Consider the following 23,903-nt stretch of genomic DNA (forward strand, 5'->3'; position numbering starts at 1 on the left):
GGAAGCATTTGGGGACTGTCACATGTTCATTGTAGCGATGACTGCCCCAGTTTATGAACACTCTGTTGTGTTTATTTATAGTATTCCAGGCCGCAGGCGAAAGCTCAACCACCCAGTTTGTGGCGCTACCTATTCGGGATTTGGTTTGATACCTCGGATTTATAAGTGATGCTGGATCTACCTCCGGGTGTTCTTGCTGGAGGTTTCTCATATACAGTTCTTCTCGAAGAGCTGTTGGTGTGAGGTCTTTGTCCGTGTTGAATATAATTATGCTAGGCCCTCTTTTTTGGGGGGGCGCGGCCTCCAGGCCAAGAGTTTGTATTCTCGGATTGGCTATTATTTTTTGGGCATCTTCCTGCGTATGCGTTTCGATTATTATGCCTGTGTTGCGCGTTTTCCGTACTGATTTAATTTTTGTGGTCTTGAGATCCTCTGCTAGTTTTGTCATTACTGTGGTTTTGACTGCTTCGCTGGAGGTGTGCTCCTCTGTGGAAGTTGGTCTGAGGATGACCAAATTCGGCCTTGGGAGTAGTGTCTTCCGTCTGGATGCCGATTGGAGTGTCGTCTCTGGTGGTTCCTGGGTTCTGGTCCTCAGCGCTTGAGCGTATGTGGAGGCGCGCTGTGGCATTTGGTTTGCCCCACATTCCATGTATGCTTGTAGTCGCGAGGTCGCTCTTTCACATTCGACATGAGTGTCTAGGAGTATCGTTTCCATTTTATGGAAGATCGTAACTATTTGGGCCCTAAGGCCTGTGGATACTCTGTTTGAGTGGTCCTTGAATAAGTTTTCGAGGGCCATCTTTAGGAAGAGAGACTTCTGGTAGACAGTACCCTCTGGGAGAGCAGGGTCAAGTAGTGAGTCCTGTTGCTTTTCGTCGTTCTGGTCCTTCTGTGAGGTTGTGTTGTGTAATTGGTCTCTCGCTTCAGTCTGAGACCGCGTTTCACGTTGTTCTGATTTTGGTGCCATTCGTTTGACATTCTTCCGTTTGGTTGAGAGGGCCCCCGGGCGAGTGTCCTCCAAATCCTCTGATTGCTCTGCGGTTATCTGGATGTAGTCGCATTGATTAGGTTGCTGTGTGTCCTTCATTTTGTCTGTTTCCCCGTCCATGTCTACAAAATTCGGATTAACGGGGTCGTCCGAATTAGCGGGATTTTGTTGATAGTGTTTGCTAGGGCTTGGATTTTGCTGGCGGATGATGTCAGCCACAAGTTTGTGGGTATATTAGTTGGCTTGCAGTAAGCCGTTGAAGTTTGGTTTGTGCCCCCAGTTAGATTGTGGGGGGGGGAGAAAACAGCTCGGTACAGAAATACTCCTAGGAGAGCGGGGTCACTTTCTTTGCGGTTTTTAGGGTCGGCGAAGTTTCTGGTAATACTAAAAAGTTATTTGGCGCATCGGGAAAAGATGACATTTCACCATTGTAAGTCTATGGTAATGGAGGGGGGGGGGGACCGTTTTGGTCACTGTTCCTTAAAATGAAGAGTACGAAGATCGCTGAAAATTTGGGACTAGGTCACAGTCCGAGGTTACTAGGCTTGGGTCACCTCCCCAGTCAAGTTGCTCGATAGAAGCGTGGCGACCGCGTTATGTCGGTTGCCTCTCTATATCCCAAATGTCAGCCACATGGTGACCATGCGGTCTGGCACAAAGAATACAAATAGTGACGCTTCTAACCAGCCAAATTCCCAACAAAGCACAGAAAGTTTCTCACCTTGAGAGTCCACTGGAGTTGAGGAATCACTGTATATACTTTTGATGAGAAAAACACTTTAAACTGAAATCCACGAGTGTGAAATGAACAACGTGTCTGGCAGCCATATTAACGATCGTGAAGGCGGCCATATTGGCTCTATGCATACGCACTGCATACAGGCACAACGCTAACATATGTAAGAATTTAAAAACTCACATAAATTCTTGAAATCCGCACAGAAATTCACATAAAATCACCTGATGATTCAGTATCGTTAGTTCTTCAAGTCCGAATCTTTGGCGAATAGTAAATCCATGTTTAATCAACACTAAAATCACTTATTAATCAGAGCACATAGAAACGTGACCGCACGATCGAAATCCCACTAGGTCACCTTTGCGCTGGGGCTATTGGAACCCGCTGTTGAGCACACTTTACCACGAGGAGGCAAGTCGGCACCCAGTAGATTAATTAAGTTCTCTGGCAGGTCCCGCCGCCTCTATTTTTCGAGGGTTTCAGTGGCAAGACCTATATATATATAAAGGGGAGGGGTGAACAATAGAATTTGGAAAGGCCGAAAGAGGTTTACGAGAAAGCGGTTGAAATTTTAGACGTTGATTAGAATTTGGCAGCAGTGTTAAGGGGTCGGTTCAGTTAGGGTGGGGGTGGGGAGACTGGAGACGGGGGAAACAGGTAGGAGGAATGGGGACGGTAGATTAGGCATTCCCAAAGAGGTCAGTGGGGACGAGCCCCACCAGGCGAATTATGGGGTGAGACAGGGAGGGAAGGAGACAGAGACCTGTGCATGTCTTGTAGAATCCGATAGGAAGGTCAAACTGCTCATCCCACTCCGGGGGTGCGATACGTTAGCTGGCAGTGGAGAACCCCCCAGACGACAGGGGTGGGAGAGACACACATTTACTTTATTCATAATCCACATTCTCACTCTACTTGTATTCTATTTGTCTACTTTTTTTCTTATAGTTTATAATAATTTTTTTCCCGTTAGGTTATATAATTTTTTTTCTCCCTTCTCTCTCACTCATTCATCTTTTTTCTCTCACGCCAGGGGGGATGCAATAGTGTGTAACGTAATATAAATACTAATGGTTAATAATTAAATTAAATAAGAAAGAATATAAATGATGAAAACTAGGGTTAGTGTGAACTTAACTAACATTTATGGTTTGTGTTCTTTTTCTCACACACTTTCATTCATTCTTCTCGCTTTCATTTCATTAGTTCGATTCTTGCCATCTGCACTGCACTCTCTGAAGAATAACAGTTTACTGTCTTTCTTCAGTTGTGGTTCAGGCCTAGCCCCAAGTTTTTTGCAGGCCAGGGAGTGGAGAATGCAGTGATTGTGTTAGAAAATGTTTGTTAGTACAGTATATGTAAAGTAATGTAAGTTATTTTTAACTTTGTATTCTTTCGGCCAATTACATTTGCTCTTCCGCTCATTCCCATTCACTCTCTCTTTCCTTCACGCTAGGTCACCCTTTCTTTCACCAAAACTGCCATTTATTCCCTTTTACCATAATTCCTAGTTCACTCAGTGCCCAACATATTCATTGTCTTTCATTCTCATTCATTCATCTACGTTGCATCCCCTTGCTACCAACTTACTGCTTTTTTTCAGCTAATCTGCTTCCCTGGCTGCCTCTACATCTCTACATGGTTATTTATTTGGTGTGGGCCCCAGGTTTCTACACAAGACAGGGTAGTCCTGGGGAGTTTTGTCATTTCAGGGCACAAAATACTGCTATCCTGTCACACCTCTTCAGATTGTTTAGGTTTGAAAAATTGTTTCCGAGTATTTTTTGTTATTAATTTTAAATCCTCTGCAGTTCGCCATCTGCTTCTTCTCCAAAATCTGTAGAATGTTTGTTGATTCTTCTGTAGTTGTAGGGTTTTTCAGGCGCATCTGCGACTTAGACCATATTGCGCCGTATTATGTCCTTAATTGCGTACGATCTGTGGTCGATTTGCTGTTTTCTGGACTAAAACCCAAGTTACAGGAAGGAAAAACCATGCAACTCTTTCTTGAGACCAATTAATTCAGCAACGTCCTGAAAAGGCCCACAAAAATTCTTTGCCTCGTTGATGGATTCCAACTCAGGTCTTTTCACCCTGGATGGGAAGGACAGTGATTATAACTGTGCCGCTCACGAAGGGAATGTACTTCTGAACTCAAAGAAATTGCAAACACCTCATTTTTATTCCTTACCAAAATATTTTTGTTCTAAGTTAACCTAAAACTATTTATTTTCTTCACTAATTTAATTTTTTGTTCCTGAGTGAAATTCAATTGAAAAAATCAAAAAAAAAAATCTGCTCAATGACGTAAATGTTTCAAAGGTAACACAAAATAAAAAGACTAATTTTGTATTTGTTTTCTAGGCGACACAGATCCATGTGGACCAGATAAACCGAGACACATAGACTTATCAACCAATATAATAATCTCCATCTTTAGTCCTGGCTACTTGGATAAAAAGAACTACTCCAGCAACTTGGACTGTAGTTATTCTGTGCAAGCCCCTGGTGGTTATGTGAGTATTTTTATATTTAATATGCCATCTACTGGCATTGAGATTTTCCATAATCTGAAGAAAGATAATTTGTGCGATCTTCATCCATTATTTGAGGAAAGTTCATTTATGATCTTTAACCAGGACCTGAAATTCCAAAGAGCTGATCATCCCAATCAGCTCTTTTGAACTTAAAGCGCTAGATTTACAACTGGACTTGTAAATTAGTAATGCATTTGAAAATAACCACGTGTCTTGTTTTGTTAATTAAATCCTTCATAAAGGAATGCATATTAATAGAGAATGACGTGTTTCTTTTTCGAAATAGGGAATTAAAATTTCTTTCGTGGATTTTGATCTGGAAGAAACATCGTTATGTGAGGGAGATAGACTGGACATTTTTATCAGGAATCGGTTGGATTGGAGATTTTGTGGCAGAGACCGCCCTCGAGATAAAATATTCTTCAGCGATTCCATATCAATTAATTTCAAAACAGACTTCATGATCAACAGAAGAGGATTTTATATTCAGGTTGAAGCTGCATCAGAAAAAAGTAAGTGCAGTGTTCATTGAATGTGCCCAACTGTTTATAAGAATATACTGGATCACCTCTTTTTTATTGCTTTTGCAGGTCTCTGTGAGATTCAAGAATTCGAATGTAAGAACAGAAATTGTGTCCCCATTGAGGCTAAGTGTAACGGAGTTGATGACTGTGGAGACGGATCAGATGAAGAATACTGTGGTAAGCGAATTCTGTTTGTAATCCTTGTATTTAAAGTGTAGCTAGTAGTGGGTATCAGGTCCTGAAACTGAAAGAATAAAAGGTACAGAGTTTCTGAGCATTCGGTGATTGGGGACCGAATTTGGTAGGGAAAAGTTCCCTTGAAAGCAAAATTGATTATGTCAGTTGGAGAGGGGCCTCAAAACGTGAGTTTGTATTTGGACCAAATTTTCATGGTTAGGTCCTAATGGTGAGTCATCATCATCATCATCAGCCATTTTAAATCCACTGCAGGATGAAGGCCTCCCCAGAAACTTTCCAGTTCCTTCTGCTTTGAGCACTGGCCATCCATTTACTACCCAGAAACTCATGAATTTCATCTATCCATCTCTACCGTTGTTTTCCAGGTTTTCTTCTAGCTCATCTCCGGTACCATTCTGTTATTTTCTTAGTCCATCTGTCATCATGTCTTCGAGCTATGTGTCCTGCCCAAGACCATTTTAGTTCTTTAGTTTTGATAAGAATGTCCTTTACTTGAGTTTGCTGCCTAATCCATGTGTTTCTCTTCTTATCTAACAGTCTGATTCCCAATATGATTCGTTCCATTCTTCGCTGTGTAGTTCTCAGCTTCTCTTCCATTCTTTTGGTGAGTGCCCAAGTTTCACTTCCATAAGTCATGGTGGAGAGTATACATTGATTCATTATTTTACGTTTCAGACAAACTGGGATATTGCTCTTCAGTTGTGACTATATTTCCTGAATGCTCTCCATCCAAAATTTATTCTTCTCTTGACTTCCAGCCATTTATCATTATTACAGCTAATAACTTGTCCCAGATAAGTATATGACTCCACCTTTTCAATTACTGCTCCTTCAATCATTATATCCCTTTCTATGGCATACTTGTTCATCATTACTTTTGTTTTAGCCATATTCATCTTTAGTCCAAAATCCTTACTAACTGTGCATAACTGATTAAGATTTTCCTCTAATTCTTTGGGATCGTGGCTAATGACCACAATGTCATCTGCAAATCGTAAATGGTTTAGGTACTCTCCGTTCACATTGACTCCTTACTGCGACCAGTCTAATCTTCTGAAAGCTTCCTCAAGGGCAGCAGTAAACAGCTTTGGAGATATTGTGTCTCCTCGTCGAACTCCTTTCTCGATTTTAAATTTCCTACTGTCTTTGTCTAGTCTAATAAAGGATGTAGCACTCTCATATATTTTCTTCAAAATCATAATATATGGAGTATCTATGCCTTGTCTTTCTAGTGCCCGAAATATTGCCTTATGCTGTATGGAGTCAAATGCCTTTTCATAATCCACAAATGCCAGGCATAATGGTGTTTTATATTCATTTGCTTTCTCCATTAGCTGTGATATTACGTGAAGGTGATCCATAGTTGAGAATCCTGTCCTAAAGCCAGCTTGCTCTTTCGGTTGATTCTCATCAAGTATTCTTTCTAATCTGTTAGTAATGACCCTTGTGAACAACTTGTAGATGTGGGATAACAAGCTAATTGGTCTATAATTTCCAATTTCTGATTTATCTCCTTTCTTATGCAGCAAAACTATGATTGCATTATTCCACTGCTTAGGCATCACACCTTTTCTAATGCACTTTGTGAAGAGCCTTGCCAGTTTTTGTGTTATGTCTCTTCCTCCCAATTTTAACAACTCTACAGTAACTTCATCTTCCCCCGGGGCTTTCCGATTCTTCATTTTCTTCAATGCATGTTCTACCTCATCAGGAAGAATATCGGGTATGTCGTATGTGTTGCTACTTTGCAATCCATCTTCCCCACTGCTGGTGTCATTCCCTCGCTCCTTGTATAATTCTCTATAGTAGTCTTCTGCTATTTGAATTATGCCTTCTCTGCTGTTTATAAGTACACCATCGCTATTCTTCAGTTTCAGTATCATTTGTCTTTCTGTATTACTGCTCATGGCTGCTGATTTAAATCCTTTGTTTTCCCTTAATGCTTGTTCTACTTTTCTTGTGTTAAATCATCTTATGCCCTCTCTGAGTCTCTTTCTAATGGCTTTGCATAACTCAGTATACTCAATTTTCTCCCTGTCAGTGTTTATCTTGCTCTTCATTTGTCGCCTTCGGTTCATCATACAAGTGATTCTTTACTAATGTTTTCTTCTTTGGATTTCGTTTTTCCTATAGATGTCTTGGGCTTTATCACTTTCAGAAAGTTGTAATATTCCTCGTCGATATCTTGGCCCTGAGCAGTCTGCAGAAGCTCAAACCTGTTCTTAAGTTCCAGTACATACTACTTTTTCTCCTCCTCTGTTATTTCAAAGACCTTTGTATTATTTATTCGAGTCAGTTTTTTCCTTTCCTTTCCTACATCTATATCAAGTGTACATCTTACCATTCTGTGGTCACTTCCAACATTTACCTTATTCAGGACAGTAACATCATTCACGATATATCTTCTGTTAGTGAGGGTGAAGTGAATTTAATTAGTTGATGGCGTATGAACCAGTAATTCTGAGGGAGACGGCTAGAGAATGCCCTGAACCATTGAAGTTAATTATGATGATAATTATACCGACCATTGGAAGCCAAGTAAGCCCATGATTTATTGAACATTATCCTGTAGAGATATGGAGGTCATTGTCCCACTGTATGAGGGCAATTGTAAGAGCACATTTGTAATACTGAGTTCAAGTATGGAGACCTCATCATTGAGTTTCCTCGAACGTACGAGGAAAGATTCCGATTATGTGGTCTACAGTCTTATCAACGAGGCAGTGTAGACGTCATTGTGGTTTATGAGGCTCTGAACGATATTACTAAAATGAACGAAGGCGAAGATTTCATTGTTTTGTAAAGGGTTCCATAACTAAGGGCCATGACTGCAAGTTATAGGGGTTGATGTTTAGATTAGATTGTGGGAAGTTTTCTTTTAGCCACCGAGTAATTGGTTAATAGAATAAGTTCTCCCTGCAGGTAGTTGAGGCTGACAGTTTGAAGAAATTCAGAAGTATACTCGTCAGTTACCTACGTGCTTAATAGGTTAATTTCCCTATTTTTTTACCTACTTTTTGCTTTTTTTAATTTTAGTCCGTTGCAGCAAAAGGCTATGGCTTCCTTGCAGTGTACAATTAATTCTAACACACTGCTCAACAAAATTAACAGCCACCAGAAGCGATTATTTCATCTATTAGGGATCCTGGTATGAAAATTCCGAGTATCCAATAGAAATCGATCTAGGATCTCACAGAGCTGCACATTATGTAAATTATTCATGTCAATAAACACACGGGTTCCGACCACATCACTCCATTCCCATTTTTTGACTTGTTCAGTGGGATAATCACATCTCCAGTACTCAAGATGGCAAGTCATCGTCGTTTAAAACTTTTTAAAAGTTCAGGGTGTCCGCAAAAAAATGTATACACACTTTGATTGTTAATAACTTCTATGTTTATTTTCATAAATTCAATTTTATAATTTTATAATGGATTAAAAATATGAGAAAAAAATATGCATTAACGCAAGTGTTCAAATTGTCTTCCATTCTCATCCAGGCATTGTTGACATCTTCGAGAAATTGAATTGCATACGTCACCTAAGATATCTCTTGATATTGCTGCACATTCTGCTTCAATAGCTTGGCGTAATTCAGCGATTGTTACTGGTTTTGCCATAAACTTTATCTTTGAGGTATCCCCATAAATAAAAAGCCATTGGCGTTAGATCTGAAGAAGGCCGAGGGACCTCAACGCTGCCTCTTCGTCCAATCCATCTCTTTGGGAAAGTTTCGTCCAGATAAGCCGTAACATCGCGATGAAAATGGGAAGGAGCACCCATCGTGTTGAAAATAGAATTCATCATCATCGTCAAACAGCTCACGAACGTGTGGGACAATTGATTCCTGAAGCAAGTGGAGGTAAGCAACACCAGTAACAGTTGCATCAAAAAAGAATGGTCCAATCAAACCCAAGAATGATAATCCACACAAATTTAGGCATCACTGTAATGTCCGGTAAATTCAAATGTTGTTTCTCAGTGATGTGTGGATTCTCGGTTGCCCAGTACGAACAACTGTGGCAATTAATTGTGCCATTCAACTTGAATGTTGCCTCATCACTCTAAACGATCTTATTGGCAAATAGAGGGTCCGTTGCAGATTTTCTTAAAAATCACTCAGAAAATTCAACCCTATAATCAGGATCTTCTTCCTTCAGGGCCTGCTCTAATCTTAGAATGTACCTTTTCCATTTTACACGCTTTAAAATGTTATGCACATTGGATTTGGGGATTGCCGTTTCTCGGGCTGCTTGCCGGACAGATTTTCTTGGTGTTCGTCGGAAAATGTCTAGCGCCTCTTGTGATCTCATGGGGCTCGTGGATGTGCGAGATCTTCCTAATCGTTGCCTGTACATTTTGCAGAGTGCCATCCATTTCAAACTTATCACGAATACGCGAAATTGTGAGACGCTTTGGTGGTTCAGTGTGGTATTCACTCCTAAACTGTCTCTGGACTTGGTTGATATTTTCCAACTTCCAATACCACTTCAAAACAAATTTCCGCTGTTCAAATGTCTGTCTGGTCTTCTCCATTATTACCACCAACTTGCAACTGAAAAAGAAAAAAGGTTACTAAATTATGGGCTATCTTGAATTGACCTGGATTCAAGCCTGTGACTGCTAAATACGGTGAATGTTTGTACTGATAATTTATCGTAAACCCCTTTGACCCGATGGTCATGCTGGAGTATAATAACGTATTTTTTTTTTTTTTTAAATTCAACTACCCATGTGTATTGTGTCTGTAAATTGCGAGTGCTCTCTGGTCAATTTGCCTGCTTTGCTGGAAGAAAAACCTAGTTATCAAAAGTCCATAAAATCTTCTTGGGTTAATCAGCGAACTCAAGACACCGTTTCCACGCAGGGTTGGAAACGGTGTTTACAATCACTGTGCTATTTGCGAGGATGTAGACAGCTTCAAGGCACATTAATATCATATTAGTAATGGTAATTGCCATTGGTGCAAGGAAGCCTAAGGCTTATACTGCACAAACCAAAAAAAAAAAAAAAAGAAAAAACAAAAGAGTAAAATTATAAAATAAAATAAATAAATAATAAAATAAAAGGAAAAAACAACCTATGCGCTTCCCTCACCCGAAGGTACTATCCAGATGACCTTTGAATTTCCCCAAACTGTCGGCCTCTACCACCCATGAAGGACGCCCTTTTGCCGATCTCACCAGGCGAGTTACCCGTCTTTGCACCCTTTCAAGAAGCTCGATGTCCTTTTGTAGGTGCAGGTTCCATACTTGAACACAGTATTCCCAGTGTGGTCTAACATAAGCCTTATATAATGGAATTATCACGTCCCTATCTCTACTTGAAAGTTCGATAGATCATCGATTGGACACCATGGGCCTTCCTTGCAACCTGTTTACAATGCTCAGAGAATTTCATGTCTGACCGTATCGTAACACCCAAGTCCCTTTCCTCCACTACCGGCTTTAGTTCAACTCCACCAAGTGTATAAATTATTTTAGAGTTTCTGATCCCCAAATATGAGGCCTTGCATTTTACTGAATTAAAGCATAGCTGCCACTTTTCTGACCATCCCTGAAGTTTATCTAGGTCTCTCTGAAGAAGCTCTGCTAGGCGGTGTTCATTAACTACTCTACCAATCTTTACATCATCTGCAAATTTAGGCATCACGTCCTCTATCCCCTTAATCGAAGTCATTTAAGAAAATTAAAAACAACAGTTCCTTGGGGAACCCCACTGCTTCCCTTAATCTAATCATGTTTTAGCATATTTTTTATTAATTTCCAGCCTTATGTCTCTGTAACACCATTGATGATAATTGGAAGAAACATTTAATGAAATTAAATTGGCTTAACTGCTATTGTCAGAAGAATTGAAATTAACGAGTTTTATTTATATCTTTAGCGCCTTGGACATTACCACGTTGTGGAATTTCGGATATACCTCCACTACTAGAAGACGATCGGGTTGTTGGTGGCGAAGAAGCAGTTCCTGGTAGCTGGCCATGGCAAGCTGACATGCAGGTAAAATTTATCGAACCTAATGGACACAGCTGCGGAGGATCCATTTTAAATGATAGATGGATAGTTACAGCGGCTCATTGTATAACGTAAGTTTTGCTCCACTACACTTTCCAAAATAGGTCTTTTCTGTTGGAACGAAGTATAAGAATCATTGCAATAATCATAACTTTCATTTAGCGTTATCTTAAATTCACAAAACTATTTAACAAATATAATACATTCGAACAGAAAAGATATGTATCGTACGCTCTTCTTGAAATACATTTTAACTATTTCTGTCTTCAGTATTTTTTATGATGGTGTTACCATAAAAGACGTTCTCATCGTGTTCGAATCTAGCCTGCATTCGATTTCTGTCGCTGGACAACGTTAAAATATACACTGAGCGATCGCCGAATTATGACCACCTACTTAATACCTCACGGTATTAGGTAGGTGGTCATAATTCGGTGATGGGTCACTGATAAGAGCCGCTATTCGTCTAGGCATGAATTCCACTAGATGTCTGAAAACGTCCGTAAGGATTTGAGCCCGTCCTGCTTTGGTGGCTTTCTAGTATCAGAATAGATGACGGCTGCATGTCCATACGCCTCAATTCCCGTTCCAAACCATTCCAGAGATGACCTATTGGATTGATGTCAGGTGGTCATTGAGGTCAATCAAGGCGGATGGTACCTTCACTGTGTTCTTCGGACCACTCGTTAATACTTGGAGCACGAATGTAAAGCGCATTATCGTCTTAGAAGATCCTATTTCTGTCCAGAAAACAAAAATGCAACATGGCAGTGTTGCGCACAGTTACCTAAGAGCTGCCGGTGGACCTCGCTAGTGAAACATTGGTTCATACGCACCAGGAGTTATACTTCTTGCTAGAAAACCATGTCCCATATCAAGCAAACATCACCTGGACAATGGGCACCATGCTCGATGGATCTATGGACTTGCGTTGCATGCACAACACACGAAAGCGTCCGTCGGCGTGATGCACCAGGTTTTTGAACTCATCCGACCAACACACTCATTTCCAATCCAACCAGCGCGTTGTTGACACCATCTCATTCGCAGTCGACGTTGATCAGCGGTAAGGAGAGGATATCTAGTGCGCTATTCCTGATGATATGGTGTATGATTAGAGAGATTAATTTGCAGCGCAGGTTCATGAATGAGATGAGACTGCGATGGTCGACTGTTTATCGAAAAATTCTCTTGCCTGAATTTTCATCTTCTCGGTCTGTATTTTTTGGAGAACTTGCTAATTTATTTTTGCATGTCAATCAATAAATGTGTGCTGTTTTGAAGTCATAACATAGGTCAATATGGTAGATTGTCCAACACATTATGCAATGATTCCCTAAATGTTTTGACAATCAGCCACAAATGAGCATTTCATTGGTTTCTTTAAATGCCATGTAAAACGTTATTCTGGAAACAACTTTACCTTATTAAAATTTCTTTCACTTAAAATTCATTATTAATTATTAGTTCTGTAAAAACATCATGAATTTTTACAATTTTTTAAAACTCCATTTCCGCTTCGACGGTTAACCACAATACTGCAGTCCAACTCTTGTATATGCATATTGATATGCACTATCCAGACAAAACATTGTGACCACCTACCTAATAGTGGGAATGATCTCTCTTGTCGTTAGTTGTCCTGCAAAACGGCGAGTCATGAACTGAACTGAACTACTGAGAGTACGATCATTGTTCACATACGACCTCCTATACTTGAATACTTCCTCTGAGAACCTTTGAAAAATTCTAAACTTTCTTGAGTTATCAATTAAACATTGAATGTTTTGTTCTGAAAAATCCCGGATATTTTTGGCTAAGTCTTGTTGATTGGACGTGTAGATTGGGCAGTATAGCGGCAAGTGTTCCTCCCCTCTTTCCCACAGAAACAGCAGGGGTCCGACTCCAAGCTGAGATGATGTAATTCAGCCTTCAGTGATCCATCTCCCGAAAGTAAGAACAAAGGCCATGTGGAGGGAATGAACCATGACCCTTTGGTCTTGGTCATTGCGAAGGTGACATTGGATATAAAAAGTTCGGTGACCTGTCTTGTATCACTTGCCCAACAATGTGCCATAGAATCAAGGACCTCAACCAAAGCTCCCTCTTCTCCGATTTGAATGTGTTAGCTAAATTTCCCGAAATTCATAGAATGGTCAGAGATACTCCATTTTTTAAGTTTATAGAGAATAGCTCTGTAAAGATCAATTGGTAATGATCCAGAAATAATCTGAATGGCATGTGTAGCCGCTGTACGTGGATTCCTATAAGAAGCTAGAAGCGTCTGTATTTGCAGAAAGTAAAAATTTCGCTTTAATCTTAACTTTCGGAACACAAGAACGCGAGACATCTGCAGCAGAAGAAATGATTGAAAGAAAGACAGTACTATAACATGTATAATGTCAAAGCGGCTGTGAAGTTTTTGATAAACTATTTACATGAGTCTGGAAAGATATTCTATCATTCAGCAGACACCTAAATATTCTATTTGTGAAACATTTGGAACTTGAACACCATTGATACGAATTTTTGAGGGACGATTAAGATCAAAGTGGTTTTTGAAGGTCGTGAATTTAGTGCTTGAAATGGATATTTTGAGTTTATTAGCATGGGACCAACAAAAGAGATCATCTAAGACAATTTCAGCTCGTTCATCAAGCGGCACTCTGGAATTCCCTGAAACACATACCACCAAATTGTCGGCTTAAGGCATACGGGTGTAGTTGTCAAATATTTGAAATAACCAAAGATCTAATAGAATATTCCACAACAACGGTCCAAGAACAAGGCCTTGTGAGCATCGTCTTGAAATTTTCCAAGTAAATTTTGAGCAAAATAAATTTGACGGTCCTGTTCTCAAAATAAGACCTTAAAGTTTTAAATAAGTAGTTGTCAGAATCTATTAGGCGCAAGTACCTGAGGGCACTTTCCCACCAAAGGGAATCAAAAGCTCGCTCAAAATCAACAAAATGGCTAGTTCATAGGAAGCAGTGGAAGCGGAACCATGGTTTACTGAAGTGGTAACAGCATCCTCAGCAGAGCGTTCTTTTTTTAAAGCCAAACTGCAGGTCAGAGCATAAATTTTTATTTTGAAGAGCACGCAAGATTCTAGGAGCTGAATGACGTTCACATACTTTGCCCTTGCTTCTTAAAAGAGATATGGTACGGTAGGCTTCATGGGGGTGGGGGATTGCCTGGTATGCGAAGTGTCTTAAAGAGAGTTAATTTCCACAAATCAGGGAAAGTGTCCTCTAGTAAACATTTGTTCAATATGTTTAATAGTATTTGTGGTTAATAAGAATAGAATTTTTGTATAACAACAGTTTTAATCAAGTCCAGACCAGGACATTTTCTCACATTTAGCTTTGAAACAACAATTTCTAAGTCCTCAGAGGTAAAAAGTGTCATATCAAAAGAGTACTTAGTATTTCAAGGAGTATTTCTGTTTGTTCCTCCGGGGCAAGGGCTAGGTGGTCATTTGGAAGCAAGTTGTCTGTTATATCTGAAATTATGGAGGATCTAATCTGGAGAAGTAAGATTATCATCAATCATCACAGCGTTATAAACATGTTGACAAATTAATTTATTTCTTAACGATTTATGAATCAAATTCCAGCTGCTCTAAAAATATCATTCTGAACATAATCAACATATTCAGACGCTGTGAACCTATTTAATTCGTTACTGGTATCAGATCCAAAATCCAAGGCCAATGATTCTCTGAATTTATCGCATTTAACAGTTTTCATCGAAAACTTACTGAGTTCTCGAAGACTGTTAGTAGGTACAGGTGAATTTGAAGTGAGCACAAAAACAATAGTTCTATGATCGCTGTGTGCGTATGCTCGTAATGACATCCCAGTCTTAAATCAGATTGGCAATACTAGGCGAGGCAACAGCGATATCAATATTACTCTGATCGTGGACGTTGGAAAATGTGTAATGTCTATTATCTTGATTGAGAACACATAAATTTCATTAGAGTAATTTCACTATATTTCAGATGCAAGGATCTAAAATCTGAACTCAATTAATTCTGACAATCGCTAAATAATACGAATGTCCAATCTGTTTTCTACTCTACTAGCCATTCTAGTCTTTTTCAACTATCCGTTCACTCCTTGAATACCTTAACTCCAGCACTCAGCGTACATCCCATCGAATTGCATCAGATCTCATTTCGTGCCTTTGTCGATCAAGTACTTCGTATACTCCACATGCCAAGACCCTGAAGTATCGCATTGACCAGTTCTCACTGCGTCGCGTGTGCCACCAGGAGGGGACGAACAGCCAACTGCTAAAACAGGGGATGGTCCTAATGTTTTGAGCACATAGCGTATACTGTATTTAGTAATGCCAAGTAAAACTTGTTCGTCCATGTTTCATCGTAGTCAACTGAATTACCCATCCTGTTTCAGTCTCTTATTAATGTTATTCCTCTTCTACATATCTTACAGGCACACAGCTGAGCAATTTAGACTGCATTTCGGAAACCATGACAAATTCGTCGTTGAAGATACGGAACAAGTTCGATATGCGAAAGAAATCTACAAGCATCCGGATTACAACTTGAATGGGGTAAAAAAAAATAAAAAAATTGTTTCATTCACTCCATTAAACTATTGAACGTTTATCTAATTTCAGGATGGTTGTTGTAGGGCTTTAGGAGCATCAGCAACTTCCTCACTCTATCTTGCGGCTTTAAATTGCGCCTTTCCTACAGTCGACTTTCTGTTTTCTGGATGAAAAACCCCTTCCAGGAGAAAAAAGAGAAACATGCTGTCCTCACTGGGATCGAATAACTCTTCCACGTTGGGAAAAAGACAGTTCCAAAATATTAAAGCAAAAACCTCCACTTGTCATTGATGGGATTGAACTGAAGTCTTTTATTTCCAATAAAGACAGGACAGTAATTTTACCAACTGCACTACCACAAAAATTCAATTAACGTATTAAAATCTTATTTCAATGTACAGTACTTCATATGGTCCAGTGTCTTCATCAAACGCACTTTAATAGTAATTTCCACACAATATCGCTCTCATCTTTAATTAATATTATACATTGTTTTTGGTCCTTTAATATTTAATTCACAACTTACCAGACTCGCGCTGACAATAAGAATCATGATATGGAGTTCTGCCTAGATGGCACCATTATGGAAATAAATAAGAGTGGTTAGCGAACCTTATCACAGGGCCAATCATATTTTCAAAAATAATATACGGCTTAATAACACCTAATTCGTTGATGCACCTAAAAACCAACAGCTGTACATTAGGCGCTCTGAATATGTTCCGAAAGCAACTTTGCGCTGATAGGAGATATTGCATTTCTTATTAGTATTAGTATTTAGTATCAATAGTGCCAAATGATGCAAGAAAGCAAGCTTAGTATCAGCAAAAAAACCAAAAAAAACCCCACTATTTCACCTATCTATCCCCACCAATATTTTGTATAGTTCATACTTGAATTTATTTAAACCACCCACTTCCACAACTGCAGATGGAAGTCTGTTCCTGCAATGAACAACCCTCTGGCTGAAGGCAAACCTCCTCACATCTACCCTGCACTCATTCTTCTTCAATTAGAATTTGTATTCCCTCCCCTCCTACACGGCCTTCGTGGGTAGCACAGTTCGTAGAATCGACTTTCTCCCCAACATCGGGTGCAAAAGACTTGAGTTCGAATCCTGCGATGACGTTAGGAATTTGTATGGGATTTTTACACAATGTAGCTGAGCTAATCGGTCTCAGCCGAGGGTAGCACGGGTTTTTCATCCCGGAGACTCGAGTTTTTCGTCCAGAAAACAGAAAGTCGACCTCAGAACACATGAAATTTACAGACAGTATACATGGAGCAATATGGCCTTTTACTGCAATAAGCTCATGCAGCATCAGCCAAAAAAAAAAAAAAAATATATATATATACCCTCCATTCGTTCCAAATTCCTGTCCAGCTCAGGATTAAATTTATTTAGGCTATCAAAAGATGGAAGTCTGTTTCACCAAGCAACTACCCGCTGGCTAAAGACAAATTTACGCATATCTATTCTACAACTCAATTTGAATCAGTACTCCCTCAAGTTCTTAATCACCTCGACCTCGCAGGTGATCTGATTGAGGTGTACAAAGCCTTGAATACTCGAGTACTTTCCGGGCACTGCAACTTACAGAACTTAAGCCTTTCTTGGTAAGAACACCCCTTTGTTCCCTTCACCAATCTTGTTGCCCTTCCTTGTACTCGTTCTAGCAACTCTACAACCTTCCTAAAATGAGGCCTCCAGACCTGTACGCAGTACTCTAGGTGTGGCCTGACCATTGTTTGTATAACGGAATAAACACCTCCCTCTCCCTGCTAGCAAAATTCCTATATATCATTGACAAGACTCCATGACCTGCCTGGCAGCCCATATGCACTGCTCAGCGAACTTAATATTTGCCTTCACAGTTACCCCCGGGTTTTTTTCACTTTCCAATTCCCTGAGTGTAGTACCACACAGTTGGTACGTTTCTTTTGGGTTATTGCTATCCCTATGCAGTCTTTGCATTTGTCAATATTAAATTTCAGTTGCCACTTCTCAGCCCATCTGTCTAACTTTCTAGATCCTGTTGCAGTAGCACATTGCCATTACTGTCATTAACAACCCTGCCAACCTGTGTATCATCTGCAAACTTGGATATACAAGCCTGATATACCTTCATCGATATCATTGATGAATACACAAAACAACAGTGGACCCGGCACCGAACCTTGGAGGACTCCCCCAATAACATTTGTCCACCAAGATCAGGGTCCATTGATTACCACTCTCTGTCGTCTTCCACTGAACCATCTCTTTATCCATTGCAGCAACTTGCCCTTAATGCCATACCGCTCCATTTTGTACAGTAATCTTCCATGTGCAACCGTATCAGAAGCTTTTCTGAAATCCAAGTATATGATATCAAAATTATTTTTGGCATTCAGTTCCTTTGTGACCACATCATAGTATCCAATCAAATTGGTCAGACAAGATCTCCCCTTAACAAACCCATGCTGTTCCTTAACTATTACTGCAGTCTTCTCTAGGTGATCCAGCTATGCTTCTTTAACCAGTGATTCCCTTATTTTCTCCGGTACACAAGTTAAACTAACAGGTCTATAGTTAATTGCATCACCTTTAAACTAACAGGTGTATAGTTAATTTTGTCACCTTTTGAACCCCCTTTGTGAATTGGTGATACATTTGCACACCTGCAGTCCAAGGGGACCTCTCCTGAGCCCAAGGAAACTTTCATAATTATGACTAAGGGTTTACTTACTTCCTTTGCTGCCTCCTTTAATATAACTGGATAGATCCCGTCCATCCTAGGTGCCTTCCTTATGTTTAACTTCAACAATTTTCCCTCCACTTTGCTCTTAGTTATGACAAAATCATTAAGCTCCCTGTTAGAGTTTGATAAAATTCTGGCATTCCCCTCCTTGAACAATTCTGATGTGTGAATGTAAATGCAAAATACTCATTGAGGTTATCAGCTACCTGAACATGATCATCAATAGTCGACTCATCTATGTTAAGTGGTCTAATCTGATTCATCTTTTTCCTTCTAGAGTTTACATAAGTAAAGAACTGTTTGCTGTTTTTTTTGCATCCTTTGCCAAAGATATCTCGTAAACTGCCTTCGCTTGCCTAACGTCCTTTGTGACCTGATTACAGAATAATTTATATTCTACCATAGGCTTCTGTATCATCTGATACTTTAAATGCATCCCATACATTTTTCTTGTCTGCCACGAGCCTCATTAATTCATCTGACATCCATTTAAGCCTAAACTTTGAATACTATTTCTTAGTTGGAATGAAAAGCCGAGCAATGTCCAAAATTAAGTCCCTGAAGGTTTCCCATTTAGAATTCAACGTTGGTACTATCATCAGTTGATCCCTTGGTCGTTGATGCTGCAAAAAACCCTAATACAACAACAACAATAACATCCTGTGCATAGTTTGACCAAGAGGAAAAATTCCATCAGCATTGCGCTTGCTCAGTCTATTCAAGGCTTTAAACGCCCATCAGATCACGTCGCGGCTACCTAATCTCCAGACGCTGCAATTTGCAGAACTGAAGCGCATTTCTAGGTAAGAGCACCTCTTTGTTTCCATCACTAACCTCGTTTCTCTTCTCTATTTCTCGTTCCTCTTCTCGTTCCAGCAGCTATATATCCTTCCTAAATTGAGGCCTCCAGGCCTGTATGCAGTACCCAAGATGCCGCCTAACCATTGCCTTGTACAAAGGGAGAATCACCTCCATGTTCCTGCTAGCAAAGTTCCTGTATGGCATTCATGAGTAGTCCTGGCAGGCTATCCAAGGATTTTCATATCTGATTGCACAATTAACCTAGACGTTTTTCATTTTCCACTATCCTGAGTGTAGTACTACACAGTTGGTACATTAATCTGGGGTTACTGCCACCCATATGTAGTATCTTTGAGCCCATCTGTCTAACTTTTCTAGATTCTGTTACAATAGCATATGCTAGTTACTGTCGTTAACCATCCTGGAAACCTTTATATCATCCGCAAACTTCAACATTTAACTTGATATATATCTTCATCTTTACCATTAATAAATACAAAAACAGCAATGCGCCCAGCACTGCACCCTGTGGACTGCACTAATAACATTAGTCCACGACGAGCAGTGTCCATTGATTACCACTCGCTTTTTTCTTCCACTCAACCATTTCTTTATCCAAAGCAGTAACTTGCCCCTAATGCCACACTGCTCCAAAATGTTCAGAAGTCTTTTATGCGCAACAGTACCAAAAGCTTTCCAGACATCCGAGTATATGAAATCAAAATTATATTTTGCCTCCAGTTGCTTTTGTTACTTCGTCATAATATTCAATCAATTTGGCCCAACAAGGTGGCCCTTTATCTTCCCTATGACCTCGTTTAAAAATGGGAAGGTGAATGACGCTTAAAATTATCATTACGTGCCATTAAGCACTGTCCGATTATCACTTTTCAGATTTATTTTTATGAAAATATTAAAGGTATTGACTTGCGTAGAAGTGAGGTTTGAGGTTTCGTATATTAGACCACTGGCTCAATGGATGAAAAATAAAAATTCATAATTAAGGAGTTCGGAGCAAAATATAATCGCAATTATACTTAATTTTAAATACTACTTTAAAAAAATAATAATATACTGCTTAATTCACTGATGGCTCAGAATCTATGCTCACTGCTTGAAAGAAACTTAGAGACCGTTATTCAATATCTGGTAGGGCTATCATTTTAACTAAATGCAACCAGGACACATCATGCCATGGATTCGACTAGGTGTCTCTAGAAATCTAGCTCCATATTCGACCATTCTTCCAGCAGGATGTGTGTCAGCTGCTGTATTGTGATAGGAAGCGAACTGCGAAGCCAAACTGCCATTCCCAACATTCCCAGACATTTTCAACTGGATTCAAATCTTTGGACTAAGAGGGGGGCCAGCGTAGATGTTGGAGTATTCCTAGAACCATAAAAATTAAATTTTTGCGCGTTAGACGGTTGAGTTGCTGTCTTTCAAAAATCTATCACAATCCAATAAAAATGAAGCATTGCAGGGCGAAGCTGGTCCCTTACCATGACACCACATCCAGCTGCTCCAGTCCTACAAGCCTCAATTTATGCTATTTTGTACCAATGGTAGAGTAAAAGTGTCGCATCAACTGAAGCCATACATCCATTCCAGACTTACTCGTGTTTGTGACTGTCATGGAGCTGACAGCACCATTCCAGTGGGCTTTTTCGAACAATTCTCTTTAAATTCTTAGTCTGATTCTTAGACTACTAATTTATTGTATACTTTTGAGATGGTTGCTGTCGACACCACTGGCTTCCTTTGTTTTCTCAATTGTGGCTCCTGCTAAACGTGCACCAACAATAATTTTCAGAAAATTGGAAACCCACTTTCCAATGAAGGTGTATAAGAGAAGAACGAACCTGTGATCATACCATGATGCCACTTAATTTGCCTACCGTAAGTTTAATTATTAGTTGATACCAATTCCAAAAAGGTACTGGGCCATCAGTGAATCAACTCATTGATCTCAGCTCAAGCATCCTTAAATTTCAAACAGAAAAGCATTCCAAATGAAACAGCAAAAGGCTCAAATAATGAAAAAAGAGTGAAAAAGTGAATTTGTGGGGAAAAAAGGTTAAATTTTTTAATTAATTCATTCAATGTAAAAGCTTATTTTTCACGATTTACTGTTTGGATTGCTCACATCATGCGATATTTATTTTTATTTATTTATTTCAGAAAGTAGACCCATCTGCAAACAAGCCGTCCATCCTGAATGACATTGCGCTAATTAAATTGAGTTCTCCTTTAAAATTCACTTCTTACATCAAGCCTGTTTGCCTGCCATTTTCCGAATATCATTTGCCACCTGGAACCAAGTGTTACGCAACTGGCTGGGGTGTCACCAGAGGTCTCTGATTTAAAATTTATTTATTACTACTATTTTTTGTTTCACTCGCTATTTATAACTATTTAATACAAAACTATTGATATCTTTCTTTTTTTAAAATATAATCGCCGACCAAAAAATTAAAAACAGATAATTAATTATGATATGCAAATTAATTTTTCAAATGGAATAATAAACGTGTTGGAGCACGTTTAGCAGGAGCCTCAATGCAAAAAGGTTTCCTATTTTTGGCATTTGGTTTATTGCTGGGGAACCCTGTGAAGATTGGCTAGTGGCGTTTCAAACTCATGTTGAGAATTCTACATCCAAATATGGATTAACAATCTACGTTGATTTCGAAGGGGCATTTGATGCAGTTTGGTGGGAGGCAGCGATGGATCCGTTAAGAAACGCTAACTGTTCCAAGGAATTATATGAGTTTCAACAGTTACTTTTCAAAACGACATGGGCTAGTAAAGTCGAAGCACTTTGAACTACAAAAACAGGTGTGGGGGAGATCCTCAAGGCTCTGTTTTGGGACCCCTTATTCGGAATCTACTTTTACAGAATTGGTTGGTTCCCATGTTTCCTTATTGTAAGGTGTTGCCATTTGTAGATGGTCTGACGATTTTAATAGCAGGACGATCTCGTTTACTCTTCGAACAGAGCGCTGGTGGCGTGTTGACAGACTTAATTTCTTGGGCTCATACATATCTGCAAGAATTGAAGTTCTCTAGCTTTTGTCCTTGCACAGCTTCTCAGCGTCTATGGATAACCTATTAAATATTTCGATGGAGTTAAGTGGAAACATATTGCCCAGGGAGGACATCCTATGCAGCTTACATCTGTATAGGGGAAAGGGTGCATTGGTCTGGCATCTATTTCGATCTGATGGTCTGGCAATGATATCCCAGATATCAGGTGAGTTCAGTTTTTCCGGATAGAGCTCAGAGAAGGTAATAAGGTTTCTAGAGATACTTCCAAGGAAGCATATTAAGATTGGTGACCAGAACAGATTTTGAGATTGTAGGTGTTAGACCTGCGATCTCATTTAACCATTTAAAAATTCTGTATTCCAGATATAAGAACCTGGTTTGGTAAGATAAGGGTGCAGAGGACCCTTATCTTACTATATAGTTGAGGCATACAAAGGAATTGGGATTATGCATCGAAGAATGTTATTGATGATAAGGTGCGGATTATGTGAAAGTTGGAAATTTCCTGTTTCACTGCCCATAAACCCGGAAATGTTTTCATTCGAGTGGCATTAAAGTCTTTGTCCCAGGTGACACCCAAATCCTTATGTTGGGTGACTTTTTTAACTGGGGAGTTCGCTATAATGATGTTCACATCGTTTATATTTTTCTTCTTCGTAATAGAGAGCTGTGCGGTTTTCTCTTTCTTAATGGAGAGACCAATCGCATGAAGGCAAATTTCCAGTTCATGTAACTGTCAGTTGGAGCTCACAGTGATAAATGGAGAGACTGGGGACATTTTGTAACGATGAAGAACTTTAAATCATCAGCTTACGTGGTAAAGTTAGCATAGTTTGAGAGGAAGGGTTCTAAAGATGCGACGAAGAGGGCGGCAGAGAGAACACCCCCTTTGGGGAACCCTTTGGAGCAGAGAATCCGGTGATGATGGTTCTGATTTCTGATGCATAGGGTCCTTGACTGTAGGAGTTTCTTAAGGTGAACCAAAATGTGGCCAGAGATGCTCTTTGCTGCTTAAGGTATATTCAATTCGGAAAAAAAGTGTCCATGAGGTTGGTGATCGTGGGTCGCCCATTGTAAAGGTTTATGGCCAATCATGTGATGTGTAAGAGCTGGGAGTAGAACTTTTCTACGATTTTGAGCAAGGTCTACAGCAATTGGTCTGTAATCGTTAGGCGATTTTGGGTTAGACTTTTTTGGGACGGGAGAAACAATATGTATTCCAGGTGGTAGGGTAAGTTCCTGTTTCGAGGATGGAGTTATATGCATCAAGTAGGAGGTCGATCGATCATATATACACTGCATAATTTAATCCTAAAAACAGGTCATCCATCCGGGCCAGTGATGGACTTGTTGGGAAGACCGTTGATAACCTCAATAAGGCCTTCCTTTGTAGTAGTAGTAGTAGTAGTAGTGGCACTTGATGCAAGAAAGCCAGTGTAGGAGCTTATGCAGCATCAGCCAAAAAAAAAAAAAAAAAAATCACACCATTCCTCCAAATGCCTGTCCAGTTCCTCCTTAAATTTATTTAACCTATCAACTTCCACAACGCCAGATGGAAGTTTGTTCCAGCAATTAACCACCCGCTGGCTAAAGGCAAATTTCCGCACATCTATTCTACATCTATCCTTTCTTAATTTGAACTTATGTCCCCGTAGGTTCGTATTCTGAACAAGTGGGAGGATCCCATCAGAATTCAGCGTGCTCAACCCATTCAAGGCCTTATAGACCT

At 39.7% G+C, this 23,903-nt stretch overlaps 2 protein-coding genes across 2 annotated transcripts in view; both read left to right on the plus strand.

The window, feature by feature from the left end:
• The first annotated feature begins 1,402 nt into the window (after window positions 1–1,402).
• On the plus strand, window positions 1,403–21,487 carry LOC150083580 (ovochymase-1-like). The gene is made up of 7 exons (XM_090378529.1): window positions 1,403–1,418; window positions 4,092–4,243; window positions 4,551–4,776; window positions 4,855–4,965; window positions 10,876–11,080; window positions 15,467–15,587; window positions 21,308–21,487. The coding sequence occupies exons 1-7, from the start codon at window positions 1,403–1,405 to the stop codon at window positions 21,485–21,487; spliced, it is 1,011 nt and encodes a 336-aa protein (XP_090234655.1).
• An 873-nt stretch (window positions 21,488–22,360) lies between these two features.
• LOC150083581 (acyl-CoA desaturase-like) overlaps window positions 22,361–23,903 on the plus strand; it is a 50,773-nt gene continuing 49,230 nt past the window's right edge. The window contains exon 1 of the mRNA XM_090378530.1: window positions 22,361–22,379. Coding sequence (XP_090234656.1) covers window positions 22,361–22,379 — 19 coding nt within the window. The remainder of the gene's footprint in view (window positions 22,380–23,903) is intronic.

Source organism: Mastigoproctus giganteus, chromosome 7, assembly GCF_048544385.1.
Source record: "Mastigoproctus giganteus isolate SK-2022 chromosome 7, ASM4854438v1, whole genome shotgun sequence".
NCBI lineage: Eukaryota > Metazoa > Arthropoda > Arachnida > Uropygi > Thelyphonidae > Mastigoproctus > Mastigoproctus giganteus.

Excerpts from the sequence above, each read along its gene's own strand:
- LOC150083580 (XM_090378529.1), top strand. Across the intron at positions 4,966-10,875 it reads ATCAGATGAAGAATACTGTG|CGCCTTGGACATTACCACGT; the intron begins GTAAGCGAATTC and ends TTATATCTTTAG. Across the intron at positions 15,588-21,307 it reads CGGATTACAACTTGAATGGG|AAAGTAGACCCATCTGCAAA; the intron begins GTAAAAAAAAAT and ends TATTTATTTCAG.